A 21199-nucleotide genomic window follows, 5' to 3' on the forward strand; every position below is an offset into this window, starting at 1 on the left:
GACATTTTTGTAATTCAGAAAACAACGTGATAAAAATCATAAGTATAGTCAGAAACTTGTAATTCTTTACTACAATAAAATAAAAGAACTGTACATCTTTAAACTGGCTGGATTTTAAATCTCGTCATATCAGGATTAATTTGAAAAGTGATTCTTAGACACTGACGTGACCGTCGTCTGCACAGCTCAGATAATGAAGCTGAATTATATTTGGGATATTATAACGGGTCGTGTACAGATGACGCTTAAAACAAGCACACAGTTACTCAGGATGAAGGTTAAAGGAGGAGGAAGAAGGTGATGAAGATGATGATGGTTATGATGATGATGGACTTGAGGGTGATGACGGTTAAAGAAAACGGTTTAATGCAGAAAGTTTCGTCACGCAAACTGTAGAGATTACGGCGGTTAGAGCTGATCTTGGGGAGTGGCGACTGCTGTACCTCTCACTTCTGTTCTCTCCTCAAAGTGATCAAACTCGGAGGAATCTTGTGGCAGAAAACAATCGTGTAAATGACAGAAACGAGCAGAGTCACTGAAATCCTGATCAGTTTGAACCAGACTCACCTCTGCACACGAGCATAGACGCTGCCTCTGACACACGAACGGCTGTGTCGGGGACATCTGAAGGTTCAGCCACAAACACTTTGATTACTATTATTATTACTATTATTATTGTTGTTTTTATGTTCTGACAGTAAAACTTAACACTTGTTCGGTATGACTGAAATCACAGTGACGTGTAAGATGATGCACTGAAACCCCACAGTCACAGTCACAGTGAAAGCCTTGTTGGCAGTGGTCGGCTGTACTGCGCAAACCAATGAGACGTCAAGGAGCCTCGCAAATAGATGAGCCGTGATTCTTGTGAAAATGGTGTCGGTGAAATGACCAGTGCGACCTCGACCGTGTTGTAAAATCGTAAACCTGTGTCTGAGTTTGCAGGTGAAGACGTGTTCAGGTTTACTGTCGTTTATTTGCTGCACTTTTTAAGATACTCACCCTGAGGAACCCTCCCTAACTCAATTTCTGTGAAAGGACAAAGTACAGAAGCGTTATTGTAGCTGCTGACATCACGCTGCTGTCAGTAATGTGTAAAAACGTACACACCTTTGCCTGACAGGTAAAGCTCGGCTGTGCTTCGAGCTTCTCCCAGTGGCTCCAGGCGAGCAATCACCGAGTACACGCCTGGTGGGGAAACATCACGGAGTTCAGGCCAAACTGTCCCTCAGACACTTACAGAAGAGATCGCGGTAAAGGCCGGTCACACCAGAGAGCCCAGCTAATCCTCTCTAAACGTCAGCACTGCAGTAATGTCCAGGTGAAGTTAAATTTGTTTCACAGAGCTAATCAAGGACAAGTCATATATGCTACACCACTGCTGGTACACAAATATGGTCGCTGGCTAGTTTTGTTATTCGACGGTATCCTGTTCGGTTCATTCAAAAAATAAAAATAAAAACTGATTACTGAGTAAAGCTCAAGGTTTAAGAAGCTAAATGAAAGTGCACGTGCTGCTCTGAACTCTGGCAGCGACTCGGCTGTAACACGACGGCGGGTCGATGAGCAGCAGGGTTCAGAGGATCCACTAAACGATGCTGGCGTGACCGCACCTTTACTCGGATTTCACATCTTTGCATTGAGTCTGTGCAGCTGAGGCAGAACGCTGCCAGGTTAGCAGACATGTCTTCTTTTGGTCCGATTAGTTTTTCATGTACCAAAAATCATTTTACAGGGGATCTAGCCCCCTCCTAAAAATTCTCAATTATTTCTTACTTTATCATCAGTTTATCTTCTGTCCGCTTAAAAATAATTTCAGATCTTTTACGTTTTTACTGCCCCTCTCCCTAAAAGCATTCATATGATTGTTGGGTTTTTCTGTCTACTTTACGATATAAAGCGCCTTCAGGTCACTGTTGTTGTGTTTTGGTGCTGTATAAATAAAACTGATAAAATACCAAAAGGTGCTGGAAACAGTAAGAAGTTTGTGTTTACTATGAATCTCTGGAACAGCAGAAAACGCCCCCTTCAAGCGCCCAGTAACATCTTTTTAGCTTAGAGATATTCAGCTGCTGTTTGTCGTGTGAGTTAGTAAAAGTTTCAGCTAAACCGGCTAAATGCATTCAATGACATGAATAGAATACTTTTATTTTTTAATACTTTTATTGTGCACCATTAAAACCAGATGTTAATCTATAAGATGATGCATACTACTCAAACAGCTAAACTTCGGTCTAGTTATTAGAAAAGTGTCTCCGGAGGAAACAGTAACTTGGCCGTGTAACAAACCTTCGTCCTCTGCAGTTACGTTGTGGATTGTCATAAAGTGCCGTCGGCTTTCAGTCCTGAAGTTATATTTTGGGCTTTCTTTAAGCTCCCACGAGTCTTTGTACCACGTGACGGTAGCGTTGTCGAAGGACAACTCGCACTCGAAGGTGGCAGAGTGGCGTTCGTTGACCTCGATGCTTCGGATGCTTTTAGTGAACTGAATTTGATCGACTAGAACCAGACAATAAGAGTGAGCCTCCGAAATATGCATTTTAAATGTGAAGATCTGATGTCACAGTTAAGTGTTAAGACTCCTCTTTGGACTAAAATCAGATTCAGTATAAAAGACACAGAAACAAACACACAATCAAAGGTAGAGGAGAACCTTCAGGTTCAAAGAGGTCAGTCTGAGTCGTGTTAGTTTGGACTCATCCTTCTTACCTGTCTTACGAGCAGCTCCTGATAATAAAATGGAAGAGCTGGACGTGAGGACGTGTTACAGACACACAGAGACAGACATCGGGACTCTTACCTGTGACCGTCAGTTTGGCGTTGGAGATGTGAGGACCGCACACCACGCGGTAGTTGCCCTGATCTTTGACCTGGCAGTTCTTGATTTTCAGATAATGGCGGTCCCCCACGCTGCTGATGTCGTACTTTTCGCTGTTGTCCAGTTTCTGGGTGCCTTTGTACCAGGTGAGCGTGATCTCTGGGTAGTTGATCTTAATCTGGCACTCAAAGGTGGCGCTCTGGTTCTCCGTGATGGTTTGGTCAGTGATGTCCTCCATCACAGAGACGGGCTGAGCAAGAAAAACCCGTTTCATCAACGTCTGAAGTTGTGTATTGTCAAATCATTGATTATCTGTATTATATACTGAAACACGATGTGTTTCTTTTTTAATGGCCTCATAATCAGATGGTGCTTTTACCTCCATGCTGACGCGTCCCTCTAGCTGCTCGATGAGTCGGGCCATGTCCTCTTCTTCGACTCGTGCCCCACGCTCGACCTCCTGCAGCAGGACAGAGGCGAGTCTGTGAGAGTCGCTTCAGTGAACGTTTTCCATGTTTCCATGGTATTCATTCGTGCTTTTTTTTATTATTATTATTAATTTGTTTAACTTTGCATTATTCTGTTCTCGGCTCTTTGGTCAGCACTTGCTGTTTTAAAGCTTTACAGATAAAGTTGGCTTGGTAGCAAAAATATGGAGAGATCATGTTCGCCATGTCCAAATTTCTCTCTGGAAAGGAGAAGTGTATGTAAAATGCCTGTTTTTCTGCCTTATTTGTCTGCATCAACTATGTTCAGCTGCTCTCAACTCAAACTAAGAAGCCCCAAAGTATAAGCCCGTGTTTATAAGATTGAAAGCTGCAGTCAGCTGAGACTGAAGAAGTCACCTGTGACGAAACGTTTCTCCCACAAAATGCTACGTCCAGGTGAACACAATCAACTTTTGGAGAAGCCCAAAGTAGGTTTTAGTTTAAATATGGGACCAAATACTCACACTAAGAAGCTGCTGGTAGTGAGTCTTTGCAGACTAAAGTTGGTAAAATGTTATCTGCTCCACAGCTAAGCCAAAATGTTGGAGACCCCAGAAGTGTGTTACCAGTCCAGAGACTTGAGGGCCATTTGGCCCTTTATTTGGTGGAATTTAGAGGTAAAGTTTTTGTCTCCATCCTTCCTGCTCACAGATTGTAAAGCTGAACCGTGATATTAATTCTGCTGCTTTCTCGCACAGCTATGTGGGACGATGTCCGGTCATCTGTGCTGACACTTTCTGTCTTACCGCTCTTCCAGTCTCCATCTCCTTCTCCTTCTTCAGGAACTCCACGGCCTGCAGGATGGCACGGTAGTCATGGATTCCATGTTCCCGCAGGATCCTCTCATAGTCTTTGGGGTCGTGACCTCTAAGCAGCTCTACAATGTTGACCTCTTCTTCTTTCTTGGGACTCTTCTGCTTGGAAGGAGTCCTGAAAATAGAAAATACACGATCAGATTTTTCTCTGCAGCAGATATCTCCCAGATGTTTGCTCTTCTGTTTCCTTTAGGCTTTGATAAAAGAGTCATTGCACAGAAAAGAATTTCACACTGCCACCATATCTTAATGCCTTACTTCTTGAGCCTCGTTCTTAAGTCTCCCACTTCTCCCATGTCCTCCTTTTTGGTCACCTCCATATCAGCGCCACTCTCAATTTCTCCATGTTTGTTGGTGGCAACACATCTGTAATGACCAGAATCAGACTTGGTCACTTCTCTGATCTGCAGTTTGGCATCCTGGCCCTTGTGCTCAATGGAGATTCGACCACCGGGGGTGATCTGTCTCCATTTGCCCTTCATCCACTTCACACTGGGGATTGGGTCACCTCCAATCTTGGCGATAAAGGTTGCAGTACCCTCTGCCAAAATCAGAAATACACAAAGTTAGTTCAAAATGGAAACCTCTAGAGATAATGAATGAAAGCAAAAAGAGCCTTGGCTCCTCGTGCTTACTCTCTGTGACAGAAACATTTTGGGGTTCCTCGATGAAGAACAGATTGTCGAGCCTTTTGACCGGGGCGGCTGCAGCCGGGGCAGCAGCCTCAGCGGGTGTGGCCTTGGCACCTTTATCTGAAAGGATTTGAAAGAGAGTTAAATGTTGTGAAACACATAACCAGCAGAAAGAAATAAACACTGCATTTCTCATAAAACTACTTTAAAAACAAAGTTTTGTAGTAATGTTGGTTTAGCGTCACTGCAGTAAACTTTTTCCACCGTGCAGTGGAGAGACAAGATGTGTTCATTACACAAAACTGGAACCACAGATTGATTACCTTTTACAGTGACTTTAGACTTGCAGAAGTCAGTGCCATTTGCATTGCTGGCCTTGCACAGGTAATCTCCAGCATCCGTCTTTGACACCTGGCTGATCTCCAGATTGGCCGTTCCACCAACAAATGAGATTTTGGTGTTTCCGCTGGACACGAGCTCTCTCCTGTCCTTCATCCACTGGATGGTTATTGGAGTAGAGCCGGTGACGTGGCACTGGAGGCTCAGCTTCTCCCCTTCACCCACAGTCACTGGTTCCAGAGGAACATCAAATTTGGGAGCCTGGCCAGTCTCTGGAGAAGTGGTGCAAGAACCGACAGGATGACTACAAATACTCACCTTTCAAACAGTGAACTGTTCAACTGAAGCTCATCCAAAATCTGGATGGATGCTAGCAAAACAAGTCACTGTATTTCATTCTGAAAACAGTCATAATTTTACCCAAATATAGTAAAATATTACCCAAACATTACTTTAATACAATGAAAGTGTCAGGTTTTAATCTTTAGTGCCATAAGAACATCCTGTAGAGTCACATCAGCTTTAGCTGCATGGATGAAAAGGATCAAACCCTAAATGACAGAGTCCTACCTGTTACTGTGAGAGAAACGTTACAAGAAGCTTTGCCAGCTTCATTGGAGGCCTCGCAGGTGTAAACACCACCGTCAGAGCCCGTGGAGCCTCTGACACACAGCACGGCCATGTTGTTTTTGAAGCTGATATCATATTTGTCCGAGGCGCGGATCTCACTGTTGTCCTTGTACCAGGAGACGGTCAGAGGTTGAGAGCCGGACACGCGGCCCTCGATCTTTACGGTCTTACCCACTGAATCCACCATGGACTCCGAAGGCTTCCTGGTGAAGTTTGGAGGAACTTTGCGCTCTGTTAGTGGGGAAGAAAATAAGAACGAAAATCATGCCATGCAGTGGCATTGGACGTTTGAGATTCCAATTTAAGAGTTCAGGCCACTGGGCCTTTACCACAGCTTCAGGAAAACAGTCTGGCACAGCACACGAGACAACATACAAACAACACAAAAGCAAAGAAATACTAAACATCAGAGATTCTGACCAAAAATCTCCTGTCTATGAAAAAGACCATTATCTGACCACTACAGCGTTGGTTTCAGGCATCTCTCAAAGCTTAGTAAATCCTTATTTCAAGACCTACAAAATGCAGAGCCAGCCACTGAAAACACCCTAAAATATCATCCTGGTTATTCCTGGCAAGCACAAGATCACAGGACGTCAAATTTATTTCCATAGCACTTTTAAAACAACAGCTGGTCACCAAAGTGCTGAACATCTAAAAGAAAAGTCAAATGGCATAAAAAGATGACGAAAGACAACAGAATTTAAGAAAGTAAATATAAATCGAGAAGATCTGAGTAAGAAATAGCACAAAAGTAATCAGAACTTATTCTGGTTTAAAAGAGAATAAGAGGGTTTTCAGGTGGGTTTTGAGAGTGTCTAATGTCCCACAGTTTAGGTGAAGCCACAGCCAAGGGCCAATCTCTGTGCTGCAATCTGAACCTCGGGAAATGTAGGTGCATTTGGTCCGCAGACCACAGGAAACAGCTACGTTCAACAGCATCAGTAATTAGAAGGATATCTGGGAATCAGACAAAGGAAACGTGTCGGTTCGTGCACCACCTTTTCTGACATGACTGGCATCTATGAATTATTCACTTACTCATGTTACATAAACATGGGAATTGTCCTCTGAGTGTTTCAAGTATATCTTCAGTCTCAACATCATGCCAGGCAAGCTGGTTCTGAGAAACAATGGTTTGGTTCACGCTTCCCCTGTTATGCTGCCATCTAATAATAATAGGTGATGGAGGTTATGAAATATTGGAGATAAACTAAGATCAGTTTTTAGACCTCGATGACTAAATACTGTGTTCCTAAACAACAGCGGGTCCCGGCTGCTCTTTTGCAGTACTTGTCTGAAAGGTGTATGTCTGTGAAGGTTCTCAGGCATCCAGGTCATCGTAGTCAAAGGAGCTTGTAAAGAAAAGCGTCTGGACTTCTTTAAGTTGCTTGAAGACGTTTCACCTCTCATCCGAGAAGCTTCTTCAGTTCTAAGGTCAAATGGTGGAGAGTCCCAGATATAAACCTAGTGGGAGTGACCCCCCACAGAGGGACAAAAGGACCCCCTGATGATCCTCTAATCGCCTGAGCCAAGGTGGTTTGAAAGAGGAGTGAAAGAAGCATCTATGTCCACTGTGAGCGACCATCTTTGAACAGAGGCGGGGTTTACGACACCAACTGTCTGCCATCTATAATCCAGTTTTGAGATCCCTCCCCAGACGCCTTAACGCCCACTCACATCCTGGGCCATCTGACCTCAGGAATTCGCATGATAAGGTGGGGCCAGGTTTCACAATGAGCTCACCTGAAACTCTGGCTGATTGGGACCCACACCCAGTTTCACACCTTGGCTCAGGCGATTAGAGGATCATCAGGGGTCCTTTGTCCCTCGGTGGGGGGGAAACTCCCACTAGGTTTATATCTGGGACTCTTCACCATTTGACCTTAGAACTGAAGAAGCTTCTCGGATGAGAGGTGAAACGTCTTCAAGCAACTTAAAGAAGTCCAGACGCTTTTCTTTGCAAGCTCCTTTGACTGTCTGAAAGGTGGGAAACCTCTAAATATGAACCTGGATTAAAGCTTGCTGCTGACTTTTAAGATTCCTTGTAACTCAACAAAACAGCTCGAAAAATGTCTTTAAAATATTGACAGTCACACCAGGCTTCATTCATTCTTCATTAATGTAGAAAAATGAAGTAGTGAACGTGAGCATCACCTTTCACAGTCACGCTACAGCTGGTGGAGGCTGAACCAACCCGGTTCTCGGCCTTGCAGATATATTCACCGTGATCAGACTTGGTAGATTTGAACAGTTGCAAAGTGGCAACGCCATCTGCAAAGTCCATTGAGCAACTGTTGGACTTGCGCAGCTTTCCATCCTCTTTAAACCAGGCGACAGAGATCACAGGAGTTCCTGCAATCCTGCACTCTAAGGTCACCGCCTCACCCATAGTTACCTCCACTGGCTCCAGCTTGTCAACAAAGTATGGTGGTTCTAAAGTGAGACATCAGGGTGGTTTAGTTTAAGTACAGATGTGTAAACATACAAATGAAAAATGTGTTTAAAAAAATTTTCCTTTTTCTGTTTGTACACCCACTGGTACTGCTATAATTATGAGGTGGGAGTGTATGTCTTATATTGCTTTATGTTCTTTAAAAAGAAAACGGCATATTGTTCAATTTGTCTTTTGTAAAAGTCGATGCAAAAACTTTAATAAAAATATCGGGAAAAAAAAAATGGCCAAATTAATGAATGTATGGTCATAAGTCACCATAAGAAAAACAGAGGGATCCACATTTACATGCACAACCAATCATTTTACCTAGGATTGTAACTTGTGCTTCACATTTGTCACTTCCAGCTCCATTGTCTATCTCACAATAGTATCTACCAGCTGCCTCCATCCTTTCAGAGTTCAGAACCTCCAGGATGCAAGAGGTGTCTGTGGTGATCATATTGTGCAGATAAGAGGCTTGGATGAGTTTACCATCCTTTTCCCAGGTTACATTTACAGTTGGGGTTCCAGCATATGCGACCTCGAGCCTCAGAGGCTTGTTCTTTTCAATGGAAATGTCCCTCAGCCTCTTCACAAAGTGGACTGGCTCTGAGAGGGGTAAGTCCACCGTCAGTTAAATAAAAATCAGTGCATGAATTGTAAGACGGGCATATATAATGCTAACAAACCTTTTACAAACAGAAAAACTGAGCAGCTCTCCTTTCCTGCATCATTAACGATCTGGCAGGTGTACTCTCCTGCATGAGACTTTTCAACCTTATGAAGCACCAGCGTGGCGACGTCGTCCTTCAGGGAGATCTCGCAGCCTCTCCCGTGCTGCATTTCCTTGGCTCCCCTGAACCATTTGACCTTTATGGGAATGCTGCCTTTCACTTTAGCCAAGAAAGACACACTTTGGCCAGGCAACGTTTCTCGAGCCTCGGGCGTTTCAGAAAAAGATGGTGGTTCTGATTTCCAACAAAAAGATTCAAATAAAAAAGATTTGTTGTAACCAAACTTCTGATCCTGGCTGAGGAAACCATGTTTAAAATATTCTGGTCTCTGGATTACTGACCTGTCACATTCATTGAAGCACTTGTCTCACTGGCTCCTGCAGCGTTCACAGCTTTACATGTGTATTTGCCAGAATCTGACGTCTTAATCACTGGAATTCTCAGCGTGCGCACATTATCCATGCTGCTAATGTCATAGTTTGGCCCACTGTTTATCTCTTGGCCATTATGGAACCAGGAAGTTGTTAAAGGAGTAGAACCGGTAATCTTACACTCCATCTCACCAGGCTTACCCACAACAAGGTGGGTATCTCTCAGCTTCTTTATGAAACTCGGTGGAATCAACTTATCTATTGTAAAGAAACAATAACATGGAGAGCTGATTGCTTATAAAAAGAAGAAGACAAGAAGAAGACAAGCTCACAAATCGGCAGCGAACACAAAAAACACAAACCTGAGACTGTGAGCTTAATTTTGCAAGAGGATGTTCCAACGTGGTTCGTAACCTGTAGTGTGTATTCTCCGGCATCTGCTTTGTCAGCAGACAGAATCTTCAGGGTGGCAAGCTGCTTTTTGAAGCTCAGATGATACTTTGCATTAGCAGAGAGCTCTTTGTTGCCCTTGAACCATGTAGTTTTCAGTTCTGGTGAGCCACATACTGTTACCTCAAGAGATACAGTTTCTCCTGACTTCACATTCAACAGCTCCGGGCTTTCCACGATAGCAGCAGGTTCTAAAGATTATGCAAGAACGCATTAGGCTAAAGAAATCCTGGTAATTAATTGCAATGGTAATGCAATTAACTTTGGAGTTCTACAAACCTAGAACCGTCACTTGAGAGACCGACTCGACCGCTCCACAGTCGTTCCTCAGCTGGCAGGTGTATTTACCAGCTGTGGTTGAGTCAGCCTGGGGCACTACGAGAGCAACCACATTGTTTTCAAAGGTGATCCTCCTGTTGTCATCTTCTCTGAGAATATGATCTTTGTCCTGAACCCAAGACACAGTCAGTGGCTCCGAGCCGTGCACGGTAGCTGTCAGCGTCAGCTGCTGACCGAGTCTCACTGACCGATCGACCAGTTTCTCCACAAACACTGGTGGTTCTGAACAGTGATGGAAAGATCACAGATGAGGAGAGGTGATCGCACGTGGCCAAGCTTTGAGGAAATGACCACTAATATCACACTAACCTTTCAGAGTAATGACAGTCTGGCACGATTTACTTCCTACATTGTTCGACGCCCTGCACTCATAAAGCCCGACGTCATCTTGCTCCAGCTTTATAATATGAAGTGTAGCAAAGCTGCCCACATTGACCATCTTGCATTTTCTATCCTCCTTTAGTGGCCTGTTGTCTTTGTACCAGTTAACCTGGAAGGGTGGGGTGCCAGACATCTCACAATGCAGACTAGCATCTTTGCCTTTTATGCCCTCCACAGGGCTTGGAGTTTTAACAAAGGAGGGGGACTCTAGAAAATACAATGAGATATATTAACAGATGAAGCATTCATGAAGACGTAACACGAAGCAAGCAGTTCATCCGGACAGTTTCAACCAATAGAAATACTGTGGAGGGTTAAACAGAAAAAGAAAAGCTCATGATGAGAGTCCTAATATTCATGATAGGAGAGTAGGTTACATCGTGTTCCCCAACATACTGGAAGACAAATTTGATTTTGAAGAAAAAAGACACGATTGCAGAAAGAAACAGCGAATCCAAGCTTCCAACACAGGGAATTATCCTTTTCCTCATGCAACATATGTTCAGAGGAGGCAAAATCCACAAGCCAAGTCTCCACTCAAAAGCTGACCTTGAACTGTGAGAACGCTGCTGCAGCTTGCACTGCCAGCATCATTATGAGCCTCACAAGAGTAAACTCCGTTATCGTCAAATGTTGCATTGGAGATCTGGAGGTATGCAGTTGAGTCAACACACATTGTTTTATAGTTGCCTCCATCAGTTATCTGTTGGTCATTTTTGTACCAGCATATTCTCAGAGACTGTACACTGGTGACCTTGCATTCAAAGCAGTGTCCCTCGTACTGTTTCACAGACGTAGTGGGAGGCAGTTTCAGGACAAACTGAGGTGGTTCTGCAAAGTAAGAAAAATATCAAGTTACTATCCTCAGCATAAAGTAGCACTTGAGCAGTAATGGGACGGATGGAGGATGCAGACACATGACTGGCTGCTGTGGCAGGGGACTCTGAAAATAACACAGATATTTCTGGAAGGCAATAAAGCAAAGAAAAGACACATGAAGACAGGGAAGAGCTGTGAAAAATGGAGAAAAAAGATGGAGTTAAATGCACGGCGATGATGGTGGACAAAAAAAGAATAGTCCAACCTTTCACCAGTAACTGTGCCGCACTTTTCGCCGTGCCTGCTTCGTTGCTAACTTGGCAGGAATAAATCCCAGACTGCAGAGTGCCCACTGAGCAGAGCTCTACAGAGGAGGAATATTTCTCCAGTCTAACTCTGCACGATGGCCCAGTGATGAGTTCGATGCCATCCTTGAACCATTTCACCATAAACGGAGACGTCCCTTCAAAGACACTTTTGAAGAATACGTCAGACTTGGGAATAACAGCCTGAGACTCAAGCTCATCTATGAATCTTGGCGGCACTAAAACCAACAGAGAAGAATGATGATGATATGTGACTAAGAGCCCGTGAGCTGATAAACCCATAAACTTTGAATGCTAACCTTTAGCTGTGAGGACTCCACTGCACACACAGCTGCCTGCTTTGTTGGTAACTTTGCAGGAGTACTCTCCTGTGTCAACACTCCCAGTAAGTTTTAACTCCAGCAAGACTCTATTTTCAGTGTGTACAAGTTTGTACTTGGAGCTCTCTGTAATCTTTTGTTTCCCTTTGCTCCATTCAACAGTCAGAGGAAGCGAACCGGTTACTCTGCACTCCATGGTCACCACTGAACCCATGATTCCTTGAATGTTTGTTAATTTCTTAATGAATGTGGGAGGAATCAACTCTTCTGTTTAAAATGATAGCAGAAGATAATTAATGTCAGAGAAAACCTTCAAATATCCGTGTCTTCTATTTGTACTGTGGTAAATACACATGTAAAGCTGTAAACCAAGAGTGAAAGGTGTCTACCAACCCAAAACAACCAGCTTCACTTTACATCTGCAAGTCCCAACTGCATTTTGGGCTTCAAACATGTACTCTCCACCGTCTTCCAGCTGAGAGGACATTATGTTAAGTCTACTGAGGTTGCCCCCATAGCAGAGATTATGCTTTCTGCTCGAATGGAGCTCGTTGCCATCTTTGATCCATCTCACACTTATATGAGGAGTTCCAGCTACCCTGCATTCAAAGCTAACTGGATCTCCACAAGTCACTTTAACAACCTCCGGTTTCTCTTCAATCGTTGGTGGTTCTAAGATGCCAAAAAGAGAAGAAGTAAATGTACTTCTTGGTGTAGTTGGAAATCAGCCTAATATTAGATAAACTGCTTGAAGTAAATGTACCTTGCACAGTCAGTGTTGCTGAACACACATCTTGCCCAGCCTCATTTACAACATGGCAGGTATATTTCCCCCTGTGAATAGCCTCACAAGCAAGAACCCTGAGAGTGGCCTCTTTGTTCTGGAAAATTTGCTTGATCTTCGGATCATCTTGGATCCAGTTTTCATCTTTTTTCCATAGCACAGAGAGTGGCAGGGGCCCTTCCACAGAGCAACGAAACACTGCAGCATCTCCCACAACAGCGGAGACACTCTTTATCTTCTCAATAAACTTTGGAGGCACTAACAGGGAGAAGACACTGTTGTAATACCAGAGCATATATAACACATTGAGTGTGGAGTCATCGATAAAACCAACCTTTCAGAGACAACACCACCGAGCCAGAGCAGCTCCCAACCTCATTGGCTACCACGCACTGGTAGGTGCCCACATCATCCACGTCGCAGTCCTGGATTTTTAAGCCCACATTTTCACTATCAACAACAATGTACTTTTGGCTGGATAAAATTGCCTTTTTATCTTTAGACCACGTGACACTGAACGGAGCACTTCCTGCAACTTTGCTAGCAAACGCTGCCGTGGAACCTTTAACGACTTCCAGAGATGATAGCTCTTCAACAAATGACGGAGGCTCTGAAAATAACAAAGCAAAGCGCTCTAAAGAAACCTTTGGATCAATTAAAAATAATAACATACAGAACTTAGCATTCAACTTGATCTTAATTTTCACATAAACAGAGAAAAGAAAACCAACCTTTCACTACAAGCTCAAAAATGCAACTCTCTGTGCCTGCTTCGTTGGAGGCCTCACAGAAGTATTTCCCGCTGTCTTGTTGACTAACTACACAAACCTCTAAAACGGCAACAGAGGTAAAAAATGATATCTTGTATTTGAGGCTTTGGCGAATCTGAACTCCATCTTTGAACCATTTCATGGAGATCTCTGGGGTACCAGCAACCTTACACTCAAACACCTTGCTGCCTCCGACACTCACTAATGACACCGCTTCAGGTTTTTCAGTGAAAAATGGGGGCTCTGAAATAAATACATGAAGAAGCGACTTAAAGACGGTCATCATTTTCAAAGTGAAGAAAAGGATGAAGCTCCAATATTAACCTTTTACAAAGAGCGCTGCCTTGCATGAAGCGGAGCCCACAGCGTTCTGAACTTCACAGACATACTCTCCAGAGTCAGAGGTTTTGGCAGAGAAGAGCTCTAGGGAGCTTGAAGTGTTGTCTTTGATTACAGAGCACTTGGCACTCGGAAGGATTTCTTTTTTGTTTTTAAACCATTTGATGGCGAGCGGAGGTGTGCCAGAGACACGAAGAGTAAACCTAACCTTTGATCCAGGCAACGCATTCTTGGAGTCCGGTTTTTCAAGAATGCGTGGTGCTTCTGTTGGTGGAAAAACCCCAAAATGCTGTCATACAACACAAGTCTGTAAAAAACTGAAAAAATACTGATGATGCATGAGATCAAACCTTTAACACACAAACTCCCGGAGCACTGGGCAGATCCTGCCTCGTTTTCAGCCACACAAGTGTAGCTCCCACTGTCTCTACTGTCGAGACAGCCGATTTCCAGGAAAGCAACATTTTCGAAAAACGTGCATTTATATTTTTGACAAGTCTGGATCTCTGTTTCATCTTTGTACCACTGTATCGTCATCGGCAGAGAACCAGACACGAGGCACTCTAGATGAGCACACGATCCTTTTATACCTTCAGTCTCTGTCAGCTTCCTTGTGAAGGACGGTTTAATAATCTGATCTATTACATACAAGTTGAAAAAAACATTGTCAGGGTGACTGTAGAAAGAACTGCAAACAGATTCAACAAAGCTTTGGGCAAACCGACCTAAGACTGTGACTGATGCGTCACAGGAACTGTGCCCAGCAACATTTGAAACTTCGACAGTGTAGTCACCGCCGTCGCTCTTCTCTGTTTTTATCATCTTGAGCACAGAGCTCGTGTCTGTGCTCTGTATTCTGTATCTCTGTCCTGACGGCAGCTCCTTTCCCGCCTTAAGCCATCTGACCTTCAGCGGTTTAGTGCCTGAAAACCTGCATTCAAGTCTGGCTGGGTCGCCATGGGTTACACTGATGGACTTTGGGTGCTCTGAAATACTTGCTGGCTCTGCGATAACAAAATGATTCAAAGGTAACTTAGTTTTGATCACTGCGCTGCATGCGACAGATGAAGCGGCGAGCTCAACACAAAGGCAAAAGCGGACGATTGAGACCCACGAACATCGTACAAACCTGTCACTATGAGCACCGCGGCACATCTCTGGGTCCCGGCTTTATTCTGCGCCTGACAGACATATTTCCCGCCATGTGACAACTGAGCATTTTTCAAATTCAACATGGCACTTTTGGTTTCACAGGACATCTTAAAATGCTCGTCTTCCGTAAGCTCACAATCGTCCTTGATCCAGGACAAAGTCATGGGAAGTGACCCAGACAACATACACTTCATGGAGATTTCAGAGCCCACAATACAGGACATATCCTTTAGTCTTTGAACAAATGATGGTGGTTCTAGTGAGAAAACACATATGTTGTCATCATTCACAGGCAGTCTAAATGAAACTGAAATCCTAAACCTTTGCAATGAAAGTGGACGCATGCAGCGAGGCAAACTCTCCCGCCACAAACCTTTCAGAGAAATCTGGCAAGAGCAAGATGTCTCCCCAACATCGTTTGAAACAGTGCACTTGTACGTTCCTTCGTCTCCGGCCTCACAGTGTGAGATCTGAAGAGTGATTGTATCATTTTCCACGCTGATTTTATGTCTTTTGTCATTTCTGATCAGCTTATCGTTGAGGAAGCAGCTTATTTCAAATGGAGGGGAACCTGAAACGATTGCTTCCAAGATAATCTCAGACTCCGTAACAAGCTCAGCTGATTCAAAAGGCCTCACAAACAATGGAGGCTCTACAAAACAGAGAATAAAATTACATTTACAGGCATGAAGAAATAATTCTAGTCTGATGTGGGAAGTCTGGTCCACAGAGTTCATTTAGCCTTTAAACTCTAGTTTCTAGGTTTTCTGAGTAACAGTGAACCTGTAGCAGACAGTGGTTTTTAAATGACTGGTAATCCTTGGGTTACAGGTAATGTGTCATGGGTTTATTTCTTTAGACCATCTGCTGAGGCAAAGGGCCAACGCACCCTCATAAAACATGGACATTTCAGAGCATTTGAATAACCTGCTTGGCTCTTTATTTTTGATTTATAGGGTTAGCATGGCACGGCATATTCAAAACACAAGTTCACACTGTCAGTTAATGCAGTCTGTCCATTAAACATCTGTACGAAAAGGTCAGCTGTTAATAACATGGCTGACAACCAGTTACACCAACAGTCAGGCCAGAAACCCCTCCTAGCTTCTTACAAATATACTGTTTCTGGGAGTCTCTGCTTTGATGGAGAGTAACTAAACCCTGCACTGACGTCCATATAATGCATGCAGCACCGAACATGTGAGAAACCCATGTGGACCAGACTTTAGATGGAAACAAATGTAAAGTTTGAGGACAGCAACAAGAGTAAAATCAATTAGCAAGTTTCACAAACTAAACCTAGATGAAGACCTGCGTCTTGAACCAGGTTTAATCTTGGTGTTGGAAACGGAGTCTTTGACCGGTGAAGAGTGAACCAACCTTTCACTGTTACTGAGCTGCTGCACTGCTCCCTGCCGGCCTTGCTGGATGCCACACAGACATAATCTGCACTATCCTCTACAGAGCAACTCTCAACCTCCAGAGTGGCCAACGAGCCGTCGAAGGTCATGTTGTGTCTGCGGTCTGAAACCATTTCTGAGCCATTTTTAAACCATGTGACAGTAATAACAGGAGTGCCCTGCACTTTGCAGGACAACTCCAGAGGTTGTCCTGTTTTCAGCAGCTTTGAAGGTTCAAGCTTCATCGTAAATGTTGGGGCTTCTGTAAATCAAGAGTAACAATTATAGATGCGATAAAGAGGTTAATTAAAGGAAAACAGCTTTTTAACACTTTTTAAAGAAAGAACGAAAGCAGCAGCTTTTCTGCACCTTTTATGAAGAGCGCTGCAGTGCAGTCAACCTTCCCAGTGTCGTTGGATACTTGGCATGTGTATTTGGCAGAGTCACTGGGTTTCACAGAATGAAGTTCCAGGGAGCTGGAAGAGGAGTCTTTCTTTATGAAATACTTTCCCCCAGTGAAAATCTCTTTCTCCTCTCTGAACCATTTAACGGTAAGTGGAGCCGATCCCGTAAAGTCAGACTTTAAGACAACGTGTGATCCCGGGGATGCATCAAGAGATTCAGGTTTCGAGGTAAAGGCTGGAGGTTCTGGAGGCATTTGGGAAGAAATACAGCAGATCAGTTCACACCCTGTCACTAAGCCTGTGCTGATCTCTAATGGCTACTGCTTAACTTGAGGTAATGCAGCTTCTCTGACCTTTGATGGAAAGAGTACCACTGGTTTCTTTTTCTCCAGCATCATTAGAAGCTTTGCATGTATAAACTCCACCATCGCTCTGATCCAGGCCAGTTATTGTCACAGAGGCTGTACTCTCACTGAAATCAAGCTTATATTTTGCATCGCTGAGGATTTCTTTATTGTCTTTGTACCAAGACAGAGCCATCGGCTGAGATCCAGCAAGCCTGCAATCCAACGTGATATTACTGCCAATGCTCCCATTCACTTTCTTTAGAGTTTTGGTGAAGGACGGGGGAACTGCACGATCTGTGTAGGGAAGTATATCAAACATATTACAAGCTCCACTTGTGCTGATCGGACAAATTGATATTAATGATGTTTTATTGACTAAAACCGACCTATAACTGTAACCGAGCACGTGCACTCGTCTTTTCCAACTTTATTGGACACTTCCATCTTGTACTCGGAAGTGTCACCTTTATCTGCTGCGAGAATCTTTAAAATGGCAGTGTTCTCCTTAACTGCTATTTTATATTTACGACCACCGATCATCTCCTTGCCGTCTTTGAACCATTTCACTTTGAGTTCAGGGCTTCCAGAGACGGTGCACTCCAGCGTGGCAGAGTCGCCTGCAGTCACGCTGATGGAGGCTGCTTTCTCTAAAATCCGAGCAGGTTCTAAAACACATTGAATTTTACACTTAACAAACAGTTAGATCTGAACTCTGAAGACATTTGTAATGGGAATGTTTTCTAACCTTGAATAGTTAAGATAGCTTCACATTTTTGCTGTCCTGCCTCATTTTCAGCGAGACAAGTATACTTCCCACCATGCTTCAGCTCAACAGATGAGAAGGAAACACTAGCGATGTTGTTCACAAAGGACATTTTGATGTTGGGATCATCATCTCTGAGGAGCTCAGAGTCTTTCATCCATTTAATGGTGATGGGAACTGAACCTTTCAGGGTTCCCTGTAATTTCACTGTATTTCCCAAAACTGCTGTAGCGCTCTCAATCCTCTTTGAGAACACAGGTGGCTCTGAAATAACACGATTGGTATCATAATGTCAACACCTGCCAGACTGTGGGACGCTGTAATGAAAGTCCTTTTTTACACCACTAACCTTTTTGTTTAAGTACTGACTTTGAGGTTGCTGACCCAACCTCGTTGGATACGACACATTCGTATTCACCAGTATCAGCGCTCTCAAAGGACTGGATCTCCAGAGAGGCCAGTGATCCCTGTGACACTATGCTGTACTTCTTATCTGAGGACAGGCGTTTCTTATTCTTTTTCCAAGACACTTCGAGCGGTGCAGAGCCTGCAATCTCACACTCCAGCACAGCTACCGACCCTCTGACTGCCTCGGTGGACAGTAACTCCTTTCTGAATGACGGAGGTTCTAAAGGGAACATACAGTTCGGTTATATGTGTTTTTGCACAGACTTGGGCCTTTTGTTGCCAAAAACTCGACACACCTTTCACTGTTACTTTAATGCTGCAGCTTTCACACCCGCACTCGTTGAGAACCTCACAGGTGTAGTTTCCACTGTCAGTCAACAGGACATCGTGTATCTCGAGAGTGGCGACACCGTCCTTCAGACTGACAGCGTGTCTGCCACCAGTGGACAGCTCACTGTTATTCAAGAACCAGGTGCTGTGGAGTTCGGGAGATCCTTTGACGGTGCACTGCAGGCGAGCGGTGCTGCCCTGCTTCCAAATTGTTGTGGCTTCCAGCCGCTTTACAAAGACGGGTGGCTCTGCAGAGGTGTGTGGTTAACAAAAAGCTATTGTGAAGTCAAAGACTGCATTTAAAAACAGCAACCACGCAATGAAAGAGGAGAGATTTAAGTCGCTGTCTATCATCTAAAATGGACACCAGAGAATTGAACTGTGTTAACTTCCAGGACTGCAGATTTGCAAAAGTTACAAATGCTGCAGTTTCCCTGAAACTTAACTAGATAGCTCTTACCTTGTACCTTCACCGTGGTGGAGCAAGACGCACTGCCGGCTTCGTTTGCCACTGTACACACATAATTTCCACAATCTTTCAGTGTGGTCTTTAGGATATCAAGAGTAACTGTCTTATCCTCAAACAACAGTTTATAGTCGGGAGACTGGTGGACTTTTCTGCCATCTCTGGTCCAGCTGACAGTTACTCCAGTGTCCTCATCCACCTGACACTCAAGGTGCAGAGCAGCTCCGACCACAGCGGCGACTGAAGCCAGGGGCCTTACAAAGTTGGGTTTATCGATAACACACAGCTCCGTGTGGCACTCAGCTGTCCCAGCTTTGTTAGATACCTTGCACACATAAAGCCCGCTGTCAGCTGCCTCAACACTGGGTATCTCAAGAGTGTGCTTATTCTTTTCACAAGAGCTCTGGTAGTGTGCGGGCACTTTGGGTAAGGCCTGGTTGTCTTTAAGCCAGACAACATTCAGAGGAGCAGTTCCTGCTATTACACACTGCATTACAGCCCTCTTTCCAACATACACAGTCTGAGGGTCAGGCTTACTTATAAAGACAGGAGGAAATTGTTCTACAGGGATTAAGAAGAAGAGAAACAAATCAGTGTTAATAAGTTTTACCTTAAGCGAAATCAAACCGACAGGGCAAGAAACAATTGCACAAACAAAACGCCAGCACAAAGACGAAAACGCGCCATTCATCCCCTCGGAGGGGAATGAAAACAACATGAGTTCCAAACTCAACCAGCCAAGAAGAAGGAAAAATGCACTGCTCTTACCTGTGACACCGAGGGAGGCGGAGCATTCATCACTGCCGTGCTGATTGGACGCCTTGCAGGTGTATTCGCCACTGTCATCCTTGGTTGTCCTCAGAAGCTCCAGGGAGGAAGCGCTGAAGCGACTGATAATCCTGCACTTTTCACCCTCTTTGATGGGGTGTCCATCTTTGAACCACTTGAAGCTCACGTTTGGAGCGTCCTCAGTTTCACATTCAAACATGGCAGAGCTGCCGATGTTTATCTCCACTGGGACGATTCTGTTCCTGAACACAGGCTTCACTGTGTTTGCAAAAGAGAGAAAAAGGCAACAAGAACATGTGAATATACAGCAGGTGCTGAAATGACACAAAAATTAGTGTTTGTACTGGAGACGGTGATGAAGTGAACCTGGGACGGAAAGCGACACACAAAGTTATGGTGGGATGAAAGTGGAGGAGAAAAAATGAACAGGCTGAAGTGATGAACAGGAAGTCTGTGACGACAAAAGGAGAGAAGGCATGCAAACATGAATGATTAAAGGCATGTGGTCAAAGGAGACTGCTTGGCTGTGAAGGTTGTAGAGGAGTAGATGGAGTGGGATGTGATCATGTCACTGCTGTCTGCTGAAAGCCTCAAAGTCCAAATGCTTTTCTTTTGAAAAAAACTGCACGCCAGGTGTCTCGAAGGTAAATGAGCTGTGGGCTGGCAGCGTCCTCTCATTGGACGGCCACCTTAGTGTTGAAGTGGAACAAGAAAAGCAAACAAGCAAACTCCCACAAATACTTCTGAAAATGTTTGTTTTTCAAATTTCAAATATTTTATAACGAGACGTTTTTTCCTCACTAATTGTGTTTATTTCGTAGTTCAATGAGGCGTCACTGGTCTGTCTGCCCACACACGTGGCAGCACTTCTGCTATCATTGTGTTCGTATTTAACAAAGTAAAAATGCAGACATAAGTGCACACGTTCGTCAGTTTTACAGGCCATGACTTTGGGACCCCTGCTGTAAGCCATTTTCAGTTCTGCCTTTGTGCTCATTTCCTAAGCTTTGAGTTTTGGTTGAGGTTTGCAGACAGCAGACGTTCACCACAGCGTGAAGTAGGGCTGCTCGATTATGGCAAAAATGATAATCACGATTATTTTCACTGAAACTGAGATCTCGATTATTTGACGATATTTATTTAACCCTTTAAGACCTACCATAGAACCAAGTCCGCCAGAGCTTATATTCATTTTTTACATGTTGTAGTGCCATTGGGAGCATTTCAAGTTGCTATACAACTGTTATAGCCCATATTTTAATAATATGTATGCATTAAGTCCATAGTAACGACATAAATTGCAAAAAAGTGCAATAAACTCCAAAAAAATTGACAATTTAAGAGGTTT

At 44.0% G+C, this 21199-nt stretch overlaps 1 protein-coding gene across 1 annotated transcript in view; it reads right to left on the minus strand.

Moving 5' to 3' along the window:
• Positions 1-21199, minus strand: part of LOC146557337 (titin-like) — a 178885-nt gene that overhangs the window by 124333 nt on the left and 33353 nt on the right. The window contains exons 41-75 of the mRNA XM_085248349.1: positions 19831-20109; positions 19057-19623; positions 18563-18844; positions 18208-18486; positions 17841-18122; positions 17482-17760; positions 17102-17389; positions 16714-16992; positions 16325-16606; positions 15318-15596; positions 14922-15200; positions 14518-14796; positions 14143-14430; positions 13778-14056; positions 13415-13696; positions 13018-13293; positions 12663-12941; positions 12293-12571; positions 11879-12166; positions 11519-11797; positions 10984-11265; positions 10363-10641; positions 9994-10275; positions 9627-9905; positions 9235-9522; positions 8849-9127; positions 8487-8768; positions 7880-8158; positions 5663-5953; positions 5077-5364; positions 4757-4873; positions 4380-4662; positions 4053-4236; positions 3198-3278; positions 2801-3068 (exon numbers count right to left, since the gene is read on the minus strand). Of these exons, the coding sequence (XP_085104475.1) occupies positions 2801-3068; positions 3198-3278; positions 4053-4236; positions 4380-4662; positions 4757-4873; positions 5077-5364; positions 5663-5953; positions 7880-8158; positions 8487-8768; positions 8849-9127; positions 9235-9522; positions 9627-9905; positions 9994-10275; positions 10363-10641; positions 10984-11265; positions 11519-11797; positions 11879-12166; positions 12293-12571; positions 12663-12941; positions 13018-13293; positions 13415-13696; positions 13778-14056; positions 14143-14430; positions 14518-14796; positions 14922-15200; positions 15318-15596; positions 16325-16606; positions 16714-16992; positions 17102-17389; positions 17482-17760; positions 17841-18122; positions 18208-18486; positions 18563-18844; positions 19057-19623; positions 19831-20109 (9666 nt within the window). The remainder of the gene's footprint in view (positions 1-2800; positions 3069-3197; positions 3279-4052; positions 4237-4379; positions 4663-4756; positions 4874-5076; positions 5365-5662; positions 5954-7879; positions 8159-8486; positions 8769-8848; positions 9128-9234; positions 9523-9626; positions 9906-9993; positions 10276-10362; positions 10642-10983; positions 11266-11518; positions 11798-11878; positions 12167-12292; positions 12572-12662; positions 12942-13017; positions 13294-13414; positions 13697-13777; positions 14057-14142; positions 14431-14517; positions 14797-14921; positions 15201-15317; positions 15597-16324; positions 16607-16713; positions 16993-17101; positions 17390-17481; positions 17761-17840; positions 18123-18207; positions 18487-18562; positions 18845-19056; positions 19624-19830; positions 20110-21199) is intronic.

This window comes from Mchenga conophoros, linkage group LG16, assembly GCF_057382185.1.
Source record: "Mchenga conophoros isolate Kocher_MC1m ecotype Shallow Benthic linkage group LG16, M_conophoros_male_GT1.1, whole genome shotgun sequence".
NCBI lineage: Eukaryota > Metazoa > Chordata > Actinopteri > Cichliformes > Cichlidae > Mchenga > Mchenga conophoros.